Source organism: Mytilus californianus, unplaced genomic scaffold (assembly GCF_021869535.1).
Source record: "Mytilus californianus isolate M0D057914Y unplaced genomic scaffold, xbMytCali1.0.p SCAF_12, whole genome shotgun sequence".
Lineage (NCBI taxonomy): Eukaryota > Metazoa > Mollusca > Bivalvia > Mytilida > Mytilidae > Mytilus > Mytilus californianus.
Window position 1 is genome coordinate 52,653,098 of NW_026262604.1, and position 15,663 is coordinate 52,668,760.

Sequence of the window (15,663 nt, forward strand, 5' to 3'; positions counted from 1 at the left end):
AAACTGATTAAAAGATTATGTCTTCATCATATGAATATCAGGCACAATCCCTCCTGTTAGGGGTTTAGTATTATACCGTCATAAAATATATGAAAAGAACATAACCCGTGTCATGCCAACAACTGGTTTTAGAATAAATGTGTTTAATTCCGATGCAAAGACCCTATAAGTGAATTAATATTAAAGCCAAAATATGCAATCTTTAATGACCTGACAACAGCATCGTAACTATATCCCTTCTTAATAAGTCTGTTTAAAGGTTTTGTTAGCTTTTGAGGTGAATACTGACATTTTTGTGCTTTGTAAAGAATACTACCATAAAAGATTAGATGTGAAATACCCAAACGTACAAGATATAGAATGGAAACGGGGAGTGTGTCAAAGAGACAACAACCCGACAAAAGAGAAGAAAACCGCCCAAAGCCACCAATAGGTCTTCAATACAGCGATAAAATCCCGCACCCGGAGGCGGGCTTTAATATGTCGCGTCTTAACATTTGTCAACACAGTAACTATAATTAGAAACAAAGCGTGACAAACGTACAAAAGTAATAATAAAAAAAAAAGATTTTTATAATACACTAATAAATAAGTCACTCTATGTAAAGTAAAATTAAAAGTATTAATCCAATACCATCACCTGATTGATAATAGAGTGAAAAATAAAAAGGCTGGACAGAGATTACAACTACAAAAAAAATGCAGGACAACATTTTCATCCTAGCCACCCCCTCTCCCCATAAAAGTCAAATGGTAGCTCCCTTATTGTATATGTGACCCGGAGAGGAAGGAGAAGGATACCCATCTAAACTTTCTGATCCTAAATTCGATAGGGAACAAAAACTGGGAATGTGAACATGGCGAACACCGGCTCCAAAATATCAGAAATAAAATCAAGGAGTTGGGTAGCTCTAGAGAAATAGATTGACAGTGTTTCCCTTGCATGATATCAGTATATGTGTCCCTAAACTCAGAGGAACTTCTGTTGAGAGGACCAAATATGCATTGACACCACACAGTGGCGTAGCTTGCATTCTGTTATTACCGAGGCAGGGGTCTGGGGTTGCGCCCCCCCTCCCCCCCCCCCAACCACTAGAAGCTGTTGAGGTTTTGCAATTTTAACAAGAAGAATCTATTAAAAATTATAACAGTTCTTTTATTTAATTTCCTCATAATAATATTAATATGCCTTACACTAAGTTATACTACAGATTTATTAGTTGATTACTGGTACCTACATCATTTTCAATCAACGGCTCAGATGAATACATAAATGTTCTCAAATACATTTACCACTTTTTCAAATTAAATCCTTTCAGTGAACTCAGATTCGTTGAGAATAAAAGGAGATGGATATGGGGAATACTTAAATGACACAGCACGTCAAACAATCAAGCTAAGAAACCATGTCAACTTACGTACAGAATTAAGAAAAAAAATAGATTTTAGCTAGCGCTTTACAAGTGGACGCAACAGCAAGATTCAAAACGTGCACTCTGCAATGATGATAATATATGCTCTTGGTTGGATTTGCTGTATGCAGGTTTTAACGAATACCAGAAACATTACCAGACATTATACGCTAGTACCATTTCTTGATAAACTAAGAAATACACACGTGCTACATGTAAAACGCATCACGGCACTTTTATGGGTTGTGTTTCGCCCTGATATTTCTTGGAATGTCTTCAAATTCTTGCATGGTTTTCCCATTGTTAAAGTGACAACCGTTGAAGTACTAACGGAAACATTTTCGTTTTTCTGAAGTCTTCATAATAAATGAAAACATTTTTATAAAGTTTTTATATAGAAACAGACATTTACTATACATGTCGCTGGAATAAATGACTCCTTCAAGTATTTTTGTCCATAATGTGATTTCCTTTCTTTTATATTTAAGCACCATTTTAAATCTCTATTCTTTTAAGTTTAAAATAATTTCAGGGCATGTTTCTGTATTCTGTAAACCTCACTCAGACCCTATATTCTAGGAATTATTCTCACACAAAATTAATAATTTACTTGCTCGTGAAATGGATCATCATCTATTCTACTGATTTTGCTTGGGGTAGGATTAAAATTTTCCAGCTTCAATTGTGTCGATTTCTTTTGACTCTGACATATTTAGAAAACTACCGCAAAGGAGTCGGATTTCCAGAGGGAAATGTTTCCACAAGTCTTGCATAACTCTCAAACGGTATGAATCAATAACGGCAACAAGACGATATACAAGTTGGTTTAGTAGCGAGTCTGCTGCATTTTGTGAAAAAAAAGTTTTTTATTTTTTAAAATTTTTTTTACCGAGGTTGCCTCAACGTAAGCTACGCAACTGTAATCCCCATTATAGGTTTCACTTATTCAATTGTCAATAACATCACAATCATGCGTTGTTGCGTCTTTCCGTCTGTTATAGGAGTGAATAGCTGGGAAACCAGGTACCCCCATTTTTAACATACTTTTAAAGGAGAAAAAAAACAGACGTAGAGAGAAATTAATCTACACTTCTTATACATGTATAATTGGATGAACTAAACAGATACTCAAATTCACAAGTATCAGATTAATGCGTTATTATGTATCAACATAAACTATTATTTGCTTAGTAATGTTTGTGAAAAAAAAGCTTAGGAAATGTCATTGACAGTTCATCACTTGATCAGTTATCAACATGTAGGTTAATGGCGTTCTCAGTACCTAACTTCTCAACATGAAATTGAAGAAGTCCCCTTTACCTGCAATTGATTGACATGTATTTTTACCGACCCTTTATCATCAAGGTAGAAAAATAAATTAATATGGAAAGAAAACCAACCTTAAACAAGAGGCTCTAAAGAACCTGAATCATGAACAAAAATATACCAATTTAATACATTATATTTATTTTTTTTTTTTAAATCTATTTTAAAATATACATTATTTTGAGAGCATTCAAATTATGCAGAGTGGAATAAATTGCCTTTTCTTCTGTTAATTATTTATAAAGAATAAAATCAGGATTAAGTTTTTTTTCTTCTTAATCTTCCAATCCCCATTCCCACCCTTCCTATACTCATATTGCCCTCTACTATAACTAAAGACCAATAAAATAAATTTTAGATCTCAATTTGCTTGTTTATCAATTTTACAGTTTACAGTTTCTCATTATTAATAATAACTGTTTTCACAATTATATCCAAAAACATCAAAAGTTCATAAAAATAATTAAAGGGTGATAACTCTTACACAATCTGATTTAAGTGCAGCACCTGTGTCCATGCTTTGCTTACAAGAATCTGACAACATTCTGTTCTGGTAATTATTGCATCAGCCAATGAAATTTCAGCATTCAAATTTTTGTATCATTATGACAGAACCAGAAGATCTCAAAAGAGAAAGCAATAGGGGCGGTTGTCAGTTCCTTGTAAGTGAAGCATGGACATAGGATCTGTATTCTAATCAGATTAACTGTCAGTTCCTTGTAAGTGAAGCATGGACATAGGATCTGTATTCTAATCAGATTAACTGTCAGTTCCTTGTAAGTGAAGCATGGACATAGGATCTGTATTCTAATCAGATTAACTGTCAGTTCCTTGTAAGTGAAGCATGGACATAGGATCTGTATTCTAATCAGATTAACTGTCAGTTCCTTGTAAGTGAAGCATGGACATAGGATCTGTATTCTAATCAGATTAACTGTCAGTTCCTTGTAAGTGAAGCATGGACATAGGATCTGTATTCTAATCAGATTAACTGTCAGTTCCTTGTAAGTGAAGCATGGACATAGGATCTGTATTCTAATCAGATTAACTGTCAGTTCCTTGTAAGTGAAGCATGGACATAGGATCTGCATTTTAATCAGATTAACTGTCAACTTAATGATTTTAGTAACTCTGCATTTTTGTATTGCTTTGATGGCGTCAGCCAAGTAACTGATTATGCAGATCTTGTAGGGTGATCATTTATGCTCTTTACAGTTTCTGGCTAGCTGAAAATTTGAGAAAGATTAATAGATCTTGATATTGTCCTGTCAGATTTTCTCTATCTTATTTTTGATAATGCATTTTACCTTTATGTTCTATTTTTAGCAAAGGTGGCCATATAAGATATCCTACGGATCATTTAATCAAAAGTTTGGGTGAAATTGGTCCAGTGGTTTAAAAGGAGAAGGTTTTCTTAAACAATTGAGATCAAATAGCCCTTTTAGCCAGTTGAGCTAAAAAAGAAAAATTAAACAACACGTCAAATAGATTGACAAGTCCTCACATGACATAGCCAACCATGATCTGACATAAGTTTTTCAATGACAATAACACTAATGAAGCTATTTTTAGGCAATACAGTGATCTTTAGTTGCTTACATCCTAGTCTTTTGGTATGTGATGGATACTGTAAATTCCGAAATTATCGCGTGCATTTATTATTGCGATTTTTGAAGAATGGGCTAAAATGCGAGATTAATTATTGCGATTTCAGGAAAATCTATAGACAGATATAAGTATCAGATATCAAAATGCAAGTTCTTATTATTGCGATCTTCATCCACTCGCATTTTTTTGCATTTAATAAAAACCTCGCAATAATTTCTGAATTAACAGTAGTTGTTTAATTGGAAATAATTTTATTCTCCTTTTATTTTAACTAAAGCAAATATAAGCAATCTTATCATTGCCATACCAGCGCATTTTAAGTAAGTTATGTGACATCATAATACCAATAAAATGTTGATAATAGGAAAGAGTGACAATATCGAATATTTATAATTTTATTAACAAATGATGATGAATCAAATAGCACTGTAACAATAGTTCTTGTAAGAAGTTCACTTTCAATGTCCTCTAATGAATCTGTTGATTCTCTGTGAACTTGCCATCAAATGATGATGAGAAAATGTTTATCATTCATAACCCCTGGAAACATAACGAAAAAAACAGTCAAAGGCTATAAATTCTAAATGCATAATGTGTGTAAAGTAGATAATAGAATACTGTAAATTTTAAGCTTTTGCATGCATTTATTATTGTGGTATTTAACAAAGAACAAAAATATGAGATAAATTATTGCAATTTCAGGAAAAGCTGCATTGAAATAATGACAACAGAAAGTGAGAGTTACATTTTTAAGAAACTTATCCCATTACAATTTTGCAATAATAAAATCTTTGCAAATATTTCCGACTTTAAAGCATTTATAATCTACATTGTACAATACATATCTTGCCTAATGAAAGATCTTTACACACAATTATTGACTTTTATATAAAAGACCCAATGAATTGAAAACTGGAACAGTCTACTCAATTAAATGAGGTATTTCCCAATTAATTTCTGTTTGAACTGGAGGTTTTACTATAACGTGTACTTACTTAATTAGATGAGCTATTTCCCAATTAGTTTCTGGTTGAGCTGGAGGTTTTACTATAGAACCATCTTTTGTTACTACTGCAACTTCAAACTGAAATTAAACAAGCAAATATTAAGTTAAACTTTTAAACATTTAATCAATATCAATGATGGGCTTTGAAATTAAAGACATTGGTGCAACACAACATTAAAATCTCTCCTCTGTATCTAAATATTTGATCAGCACTAATTTTCGAAGGTGTCAGAGAAATTGCTGATATAAACCTATGATATAAGTTTCATAAAGATCTGTCAAGAACTGTACATGTGACAGCGCTAACAAGACGGACGCCCAGTATTTCTGTGTCCCCAGCAGCGCGTTGCATGGAGGACAAGAATGTGGATATTGCTTCAAAACAAATAAGATTGAACAACACATTATTTCAAATTTTTATTTTGTTGATTGATTGTTTCTTCCTTAATATCTAATGTCAATTATTTCATGCACATTCTGGATTATTTTGTTCTGATGGTTTATATATAGATTTTAGGCAAGGAAAACATGTTATTTTCAGTTAGGAGCATGAAATTAGTTCCATTCTTTTTTCCATTTTTCGATAATTTCAATGCTAATTTTTTAGCATTTGAATCTTCATTATAAAAATATAAAATATAAACAATATCCAAACCAGCTTTCACACAATAAGGTGTATGGGTTTGGGTCTTGGTAAAAAAGTGTTTTTATACCCCCATTCCTATGAATTTAATTTGGGAATATCCCTAACTTAATAACAAAATGGTGTTACACAGCAATTTTACCTTGTTTATTGATCTAGCATCTCTGTAATATAATATCTTCATACATCTTTCTATCTGTTGTTGTGCTTCCTCTAAACTCATGTTAGGGTTATTCTCATAGGCTTCTCTTAATAAAGGCTGAAATGCATATAATTATTATAAATCTTTCGACCTTTAAGAAAATAAATATATTTTATCAACATGTATTTGTTACTGATGTAAAAGAAGGGATATTAAATGTGATTATTTGACACATAATTTAGAAATATGTTAAGTTGTTTTGCATCTTTAAAGTGAATTTAACAGCCTTTGTGGTCTTGTAGTATTCACAGCTTTTCCCCTAAGCAGGTAGCATTTAAATGACTTAAGGTAGTGTCACATGTCTTCCTCAGCACTGTTACCATCACAATAAATGATGATATTGAATATGGATGTTAAACGCCAAGTTATACATTAAATACATAATATTCAGACCAAAAGATATTGTGGTATAAATATGAACCCTGCTTGCACTAGACCCACTCACTGAGCCCAATTTTTAAAGTGCTAGTTCACAAGGTAACAGTCCTTAGGTAGACGTGTCACCCTACCCGAACACATATCATTCTGACTCCTTTCTGACCATTCTTTGCTCTTACTCCTGAATGCTATGTGCTTAGCAGAGAAGTAGCAAATACCAATTTTAAATCTCTCCTTTGACCCAGACGGCGCCATGATATAGCTTACCAGCAAGTGACTATAAGATTATGATTGCACTTTGTACGTAGTTTACCAAAAAAAGTAGAAAATATCATTTCTCGTTGAAAATAGCTGCATTAATGTGACTTACATTTGCTATATATGCTCCGTAACCAGTACAAATAGTTGGTGCTTCATAAGCTATACCTATCTTGTCAACATAACCTAAAAATCTGTAATATATAAAAAGCAATGTTATTGGCAATCTGTACAGTTTGTTAGTACTGATCAATATTTTTTTAGATCACAGACTGGATGTTATACTAAAAAAATTTGGCAATAACATCAAGTAACAATGTTATCATGTCATGCCACATCAATTTATCAATGAACTGCATGCAATGTCATTCATACAATTAAACAAACTATCACAAAACTTTGTACACATTAAACATGTTAAAATAGTTTTATATTATAAATTACTTCTTAAACAAAAAAACATACAGATAAGACAAATTGCTTATTAAAAGAATAATAGCATGTATCATATTAATATGGACTTCACAGGCTAACTGGATATTCTTGCTGATAAGGTCAGTATAAAAAATAATGAGTCATTATCCCATATTTACTACTATAACGACATTAAAACTCTAACTTTTACGACATAGATTGGCAACAGGGGGTGGTAAATGGGCAAGAAAGGTTACCAGGTAAACACAACCACATTTTGTGCCTGTGCCAAGTGAGACTATCAGACCATGTGTTGTTTGTTGTTCTTTGTCTTTGTTTCTGCATCAATTTTTATCTATAAAAATTAGGTGTTGGTGGTTTGTGTTGTACAGCTGTCTAATATTCTCTGTTTTATTCTGCTATCCTTTTAATGTATAATTCATTTGCCTCATATGCTGATATGTGAAGAGTTTATCTAAATGATAATTAACGATGTCAATAAAATAACTGGTTGTTAATTGAAATTAACACTGATTACTTAGAATGATGCAGACCTTAAACTTCTATATAATGCAATTATGTGTTATTGATTAAAGGGGCTACTGCTAATGACATCAAACTCATCTTTTAAGTAATTGTATCTTAATCATGTTAATAATTACATCTGTGATTTTTTTTTCAAACAAAGGCTACAGCCTATTGAAAAATACCTTTGATATATATTATATATATCCCCCATATCCCCTTTGATTCAAAATGAAAGTTAAGTAACTGATTATGTATCATTAAGTGTGGATTTACATTTTACTCCTTGTACCCAAAGGATGATTGACTGAGTTACTAATAGTACTGCCTGTATTTGATTTACTGATTACATGGATCTCCATCCAGTTATCCTCCAACAACAGAATACTTACGGTTCTCCATCCTGTAATCCTCCAACAAGGAACACATTCCAAAGTGGATTAAACTGTGACCTTCTGTTATATAGAATTCTGGTCATCCATGAGTACAGTCCTCTTGGTGTATAACCAAAACCATCATTTAAACATTCTTCATCTATTCTGTAAATATATGTGCAAAACATTTAGTTGTATTTAAAATATTTAAATTAACAAATTAGCCACGTTAACCTCTAAATCATTTCAATGCAAACAAGATAGGATATCCATGATTATCGGTAGACATCCAGGAAAATACATTCAAACAAAACAAGTGTACCAAAAAAGTGCAAATAATGTATATATATACATGTTGTACATGTATACATGTCAACACCAATTTAAATGTGCCAAAACTAAATGAAAAGCTCTAAAAACATAAATTGGTTCAACAAAGCTACCATAGGTCTACACAATTTTGCATACATTTAATCTCACCATTGAGGTTAAACTGGATCACAAAATATAAATGATGTTAGTTTAAGCTATTTTTTTTTTTAATAATTTATAGTGTTTGATATTAAATAGTTTATCAGGCATGTGAGAATTTATAGTCTTGGTACAACAATTGTCTTTGTACTACATGTACTATGAATATTAAATGTGTTTATTATATAAGAATTTATTACATTTGAAAAGACACACACATGCCAATCTCGTTCTAAACCTTTTGGTATATACATGATATGTAAATGTAATATGATTTTTAATTTTCCAATATTTTGTTAACATGACCACTTCTTATTTTGATATAAATCTTTTGTTTTTGGTCAATGGTGTTCATTTTTACATGTCAACAAAGTCAATCATGTTGTGTGCATACATGGCGACCCACAGAAACTGCACTAAACCCCTCTCTTAGGCCTTAACCTTATTGACTTTTCAGCCTCTACATTTCATTCTACATATTTGTAATAATAATAGAAAAAAATTGTCATGTTGCATCAGAAATGACTTACACTCTTTGTTCAATAACACTCTGTAAATACTGGAAATCTGCATAATCTCCCCCACAGCCAATTATTGTACTGTCATTAACCTTCATTACACGAGAGAGATTCCTGTACCGAGCCAGTGAGCCGTATGATCCTAACATGTCTGCAGCTATCACTACCCCACCATTAAACTTTATACCTAGGACAGACGTTCCAGTTACAGTAGGTGCTCTGAAACATAGAAATAATGATTTAGATATTGTTTAAACACAGGTTGTCTATCCTTACATATTGACATCGAGTTTGTGAATCTGTCATGAATGTAGTATATCTGGTTTATGGTTGTATTTCATCAACCGAACTGGAGCACACTAGTTTTAAAGTCATTTGTTTTTTATCCTTCAGTCACAAAAAGGCTTTAACAAATATTGCTAATTAGACCCACACAGTTTTGGGATATGCCAAAGGAAGAGCTTTTATCTGATAACATTTTTTATCCTTCAGTCACAAAAAGGCTTTAACAAATATTGCTAATTAGACCCACACAGTTTTGGGATATGCCAAAGGAAGAGCTTTTATCTGATAACACCTGAAAATTTTCTATTTTTAATTATTTTTTGGGGGGAAAATGTAAGGGTCGGTCCAGCAACCAGAAACACACTTATTTTTTTTGGCCTCAATCATGTCAATACACCATATATAGATATAAGAAGATGTGGTATGAGTGTCAATGAGACAACTCTCCATCCAAGTGAAAATTTATAAAAGTAAACCATTATAGGTCACAGTACGGTCTTCAACACGGAGCCTTGGCTCACACCGAACAGTAAGTATAAAAGTAAACCATTATAGGTCACAGTACGGTCTTCAACACAGAGCCTTGGCTCACACCGAACAGTAAGTATAAAAGTAAACCATTATAGGTCACAGTACAGTCTTCAACACGGAGCCTTGGCTCACACTGAACAGTAAATTTTTTTGGGGAAAAGGTAAGGGTCAGTCCAGCAACCAGAAACACACTTATGTTTTTTGGCCTCAATCATGTCAATACACCATGACTAGTTATGGAAAAGGGATGGTGAAATGATGACAATGATGATGATATTTCGGAAAGAGATATAGAAATTTTTCTGGACTGTTATATGAGAGAATAAATTATAATCTTGTCTTGTTATTTTAAACATCAAATTTCAAAAGTCCTAAAATTCTTCAAATTTTTTGGGACTGTAAAATAAAGTCAGGGCTTGTGGTTTTCCAGGAACCACATGTACAGGCCCAGTTGGATAGTGGTCTGAAAACATTTTTGTGAAGAGTCAAGACTGTATAAGGGAGACAACTGTGATTTACATTTTGTACAAGTCGCACAGGAAAACAAAAATAGCTACATTTTTGTACTGAAAGAAAAATCGAGATTTTCAAAACGACCACGGACTCATACGATTAAATGAAATAAATACAATGGCGACTTTGAACATCCTTGAATTTAACATTCAGAACTATTTAAACAGTAAACCGAGCGACTGTTTTAGTTATCATTTACGATGATGCTCGTCACGAGGATGTTGCTTAATCACTCAGCTGATTTGTTTTATTTTCATTTATTACGAGCTGACCAGTTGTACTATTTGGAAGGTCTTTAAGCAGTGGGAATTAACGGGAGATTTTTTGCTATTAATTGAATAATCAAAGTGCTTGTGAGCACTGAAGATTAAAGATTGCTTTTGTTTTGCACTTAAGTGAATTTTTAAATAAAACGTTGAATTGTATTTTGCTAGGCTAATTAAAAATTTGAGTTGGACATGTTGGAGTTATCTTCCTTTGTTCATGATTTGTAGTTGAGCCTATTTTTATAACAGATTCATACACCATCATGACCATGCATTCCTTATGTAATTTTTAATAAAAAATGTTTTCTTGGCAAGTATTGTAATTCAAATACACATCATGATGATCATATTGTAACTTAAATATCAAAGTATAACATACATCAATAAATTGCCTGACATTGACCATGTTGACTGGATAGGATCGAAATAATGATCACTTCACTGCACTATTTTGTTTGAACTATCAAAGGTAGTGATAAACCTTGGAAGATATAAATATCAAGTCAGTACCATAGGGTTTTGATTGCATTTCATGCAACTTCTACCCAAACATTGAAATTTGTAAAAAGTAATAAAAGAACAGAGTTCAAATGTCCCCCTTATTGTACATATTTTATCTATCCAAGGGCGATTTACAAAAAAAACTTCTTTTTTTTGTTCTTTAAAACTTTTTACAAATATCTTAGAGAAATGAAGGCTTGAGAGCAAATACTATGCAATTTCCAATATAATTAATATTTCCAAGTTGCATTACTCTTTTAAAAATAGTTGATCGGCACTGATTTTCGAACTTGTCCGAGACATTGCTGATATATATAAACCAATGATATAAGATTTATAAAAATCTGGCAAAAATTGTGAGAATACTAACAAGACCAGACAGACAGACGGAAGGACGGATTTCTATGTCCCTGTACAGCATTGTGCAGGGGACAAAAAAACGTGACTGATGCATGATACAACCTACCCTAAATTATAATATTTTTTTATCAACTTTAAAGTGCTTTGGCACTATCAGGGCTCACGGTACTGGGCGTTTCACACTCCTCACTTCGCTTTTCTTGAATGCGAAAACCAATATCTAGTTGCACGGGTGTTAGACAGACTCTTTTGTCATCAGCAAGTTTCCTTTTGTAAATGTTTTGTAATGGCATTTTTTTCATTTATAATTAAAGAACCTTAGTGAGCGCGCTCACATACCCCACGTCCCCACATTGTCACTGGAGAAATAAAATAACAGTAAGAAAAAAAAATTGAATCATAATTTCCTGTCAATATGCACATCAACATAGTATGTCCTTATTATCTACAAAGTTTCATGAAATTCTGTTGTGTGGTTTCAGAGGAGTTGCGATGACAAACTGTTGCAGAGGTACATGTATATTGAAGCAAATAAGTTCAAAGCGGCGTAACTCCTAGAAAAAAATTGAATCGTAATTTCCTGTCGATATGCACATCTACGTAGTACGTCCTTATTATCTGAAAAGGTTTCATGAAATTCTGTTGTGTGGTTTGAGAGGAGTTGCAATGACAAAAGGTTGCAGTAGTATATTGGGCAAATAAGTTCAAAGGGGCATAACTCCTGGAAAAAAAATTGAATCACAATTTCCTGTCGATATGCACATCTACGTAGTATGTCCTTATTATCTACAAAGTTTCATGAAATTCTGTTGTGTGGTTTCAGAGGAGTTAAGATGACAAACTGTTGCATTAGTACATTAAAGTAAATAAGTTCAAAGGGGCGTAACTCCTAGAAAAAATTGAATCGTAATTTCCTGTCGATATGCACAACTACATAGTATGTCCTTATTATCTAAAAAGGTTCGTGAAATTCTGTTGCGTGGTTTGAGAGGAGTTGCGATGACAAGAAACAGACTGACGGACGGGTAAAAAAAAAAATCTCAAGAGATGCAGCAGGCTTTGACAAAACTGAACCTTTCGGAGGACTCAATAATGGTCATAAAATAGGTTGTAAGTTGCAAAATGATGCTCCTATCTCAAACTAGCATTTTATAACAAAAAAACTTGCATTATACGTCAATTGGTCTATACCAATATATGTCAATTGGTGGATTATATGTCAATTGAGGTATAATCCACCAATTTAGGGTTCGACACTAACGCTAGTCCGCTAGCCAGAGGCTAGTAAAATTTGGGGAGGGCTAGTAAAGTTTTCATCACAGTAGTCCGACGGGCTTGTCAAAATTTTGTTTAAAACTAGGAATTTCACAAAATTATTGTCAACAAATCCCAGATGTATTGCTGACCTTTGCAGTCTTTGTTTTACAGTTTATTCACGTATATTTTTATTGTCAGACATTTTTAACATCAAAGGTACTTTTTGGGGAGGGGAAAGCAACGGATATAATGATGGTACAGTACTTAATACATTGAAAACCACGTTTGTTACAAATGCCGTGATGATTCTAATCAGAAAAAACCTGGATCTCAAAAGTGCTTTCATAATATCAAAATAATAACATGAATACGAAATTTACATACATGTACATTACTACCGATACCATCACTGTTTGGGAAAAATGTACAACTTATTGGGAGGAATTTTAAGCCATTTTTTTTAGTAATTGGGAATTTTCTCTTGGGGGAAAAAGCTGTATTTTGAATGTAATTTGAGGCAACCAATATCACTGAATTATTGTCATATATACAAAATTATAGATCTCTGGTAAAAATATACAGATTTTTAGGAATTAAATCTTGTCCTGCAAAATAAAATAAACTGACAAACAACAAGGGAAAAGAAGGAGTCCATGAAGAATTATGACAAAATAAATGACACAGATGATGCCCCCGCTTGCATATCATATAGTTATAAAGAGACTTAACTGAAGAACGATAAAAGTGACGCTACCCAAATTTGAACTTGATCTGAGTTTTGTGGTAATAAGCATTGTGTGTAAGTCTCATAACATTTGGTTGAGGCTAACTTAAGTAAGAACAGAAACTAAAAATTCAGCAATTTTTCTATTTGTAAACACCCATAACTCTAAAACAGTTGTGTATAAGTTTTACAACATTTGGTTGAGACAAACAAAAAAATTCAGCAATTTTTATGTTTATAAAGGGACATAACTCTAGAATGGTAAAAGTGTTGCCACCTAATTTCGTACTTAATCTGTATTATGTAGTAATAAGCATTGTGTATAAGTTTCATAACATTTGGTTGAGGCAAACTCAAGTTAGAGAACTGAAACAAAAAATTGTACTTGATCCTTACTGAGTTTTGTGGTAATGAATATTGTGTATAGGTTTCATAATGTTTGGCTGGGGAAAACTTCAGTTACAAAATGGAAACTAAAAAAATTTGCAATCTTTCTATTTATAAAGGGGCATAACTCAATAATGGTTAAAGTGACACTACCCAAATTCAACTTGATCTGTGTTTTATCAGTGGAAGTCAAAGTTAAACATTGCATTGTATAAAGCATTGATTGTAGTTGATCCAACTATAATCATGGTCAAAGGAAGATAACTCCAATTTTAAAAATATATTATATAAACTTGATATTTAGAAGAAAATAAAAATTTTGCAATTTTTCCTTTTATAAAGGGGCATAACTCTAGATCGGTTAAAGTGACACCACCAAAATTCAAACTTGATCTGTGTTTTGTGGTAATAAGCATTGTGTATAAGTTTCATAACATTTGGTTGAGGCAAACTTAAGTTAGAGAACGGAAACTAAAAATTTTGCAATATTTCCTTTTATAAAGGGGCATAACTCTAGATCGGTTAAAGTGACGCCACCAAAATTCAAACTTGATCTGTGTTTTGTGGTAATAAGCATTGTTTATAAGTTTCATAACATTTGGTTGAGGCAAACTCAAGTTAGAGAACGGAAACCAATTTTGGGACGTACGGACGGATGGACGTACGTACGTACAGACAAGGGTAAAACTTAATGCCCCCTCCGCTACGGCGGGGGCATAAAACAGCAAGGGCAAACCTTTCCTCTTTTGAGTTTGTGGGTGTATTTTTAAATCCCTTACTTATCCATCTTCATTAAAGACACTAGTAATAATATAGATGATTAAAATATGAAATTTAAAAAAAAATTTTGGGATATTTTTTATTAGCAAACCAGTGAAATTTCATGAAACAAAACATGTTCAAAAACCCTCTGGAAATGCTCCAGAACACAGGATTTAGTTTCATTTGTATCAAAATTTTCTGGGGGGGCATGCCCCCAGACCCTCCTAGATAGGGTCGTGCAGGTGGCATGACAGTCCAAGTGCCTTTGGCACTTGGATGGCTAGTAAAATAAGAAGAGGACTAGTAGAATAATAATTTCACTAGCCATGCAGGCTAGTACATACATTTAGTTAGTGTCAAACCCTGCCAATTGGTGGTTATTCCTGACCTGTTTAAGGGGTAGTTATTTCAACAATGTGTCTAAGTGAAGAATGTGTACTTACAAGAAAGAGAAAAGAGGATACAAGTCAAATCGGCATCTGGTTAACTCGACACCTAAGTCACCTATACAAAAGTCAAATCGGCACCTGGTGCCTGCCGAAGTGACTAGAATTTGAAAAAGGGGGGACTTGGAACACTATTTCGTCTTTCCATTTGTTCTTGTTAATTGTTAGATGCCTTACAGTGTACGTTTTGCTGCACCAATCTGTGATTGATTTTGTGTTGCATTATGTCCTGGAAAATTGTAAACGGAACCAGGAGATGGTCCATTTCTCCAAAATTCTGTAGACATCATACTCTCCGAAGTCATCTTTTACCGGAAGTGGATACCGACTGCATTACTCTCTAAATGATTGAATTGAAAAGAATATATGAAAAGTATTGTCCAATGCAAATACAACAAAATATTCATATAAAGTTCAAAAGCCCCATTATGATTAAAATTTCTTTCAGAATGATTTGGAATTTAAAGTGCCAATGTGTTTAAAGACTAATTCATAC

General features: G+C 33.0%; 1 protein-coding gene across 1 annotated transcript; it reads right to left on the bottom strand.

The window, feature by feature from the left end:
* Positions 1–4,727: 4,727 nt before the first annotated feature.
* LOC127722006 (proteasome subunit beta type-4-like) lies at positions 4,728–15,494 on the bottom strand. The gene is made up of 7 exons (XM_052228869.1): positions 15,345–15,494; positions 9,148–9,354; positions 8,165–8,311; positions 6,946–7,027; positions 6,138–6,254; positions 5,342–5,430; positions 4,728–4,886 (listed from the first exon to the last, which is right to left on the bottom strand). Exons 1-7 carry the CDS (start codon positions 15,470–15,472, stop codon positions 4,874–4,876), a joined length of 783 nt encoding a protein of 260 aa, XP_052084829.1. The 5' UTR covers positions 15,473–15,494; the 3' UTR covers positions 4,728–4,873.
* Positions 15,495–15,663: the final 169 nt, after the last annotated feature.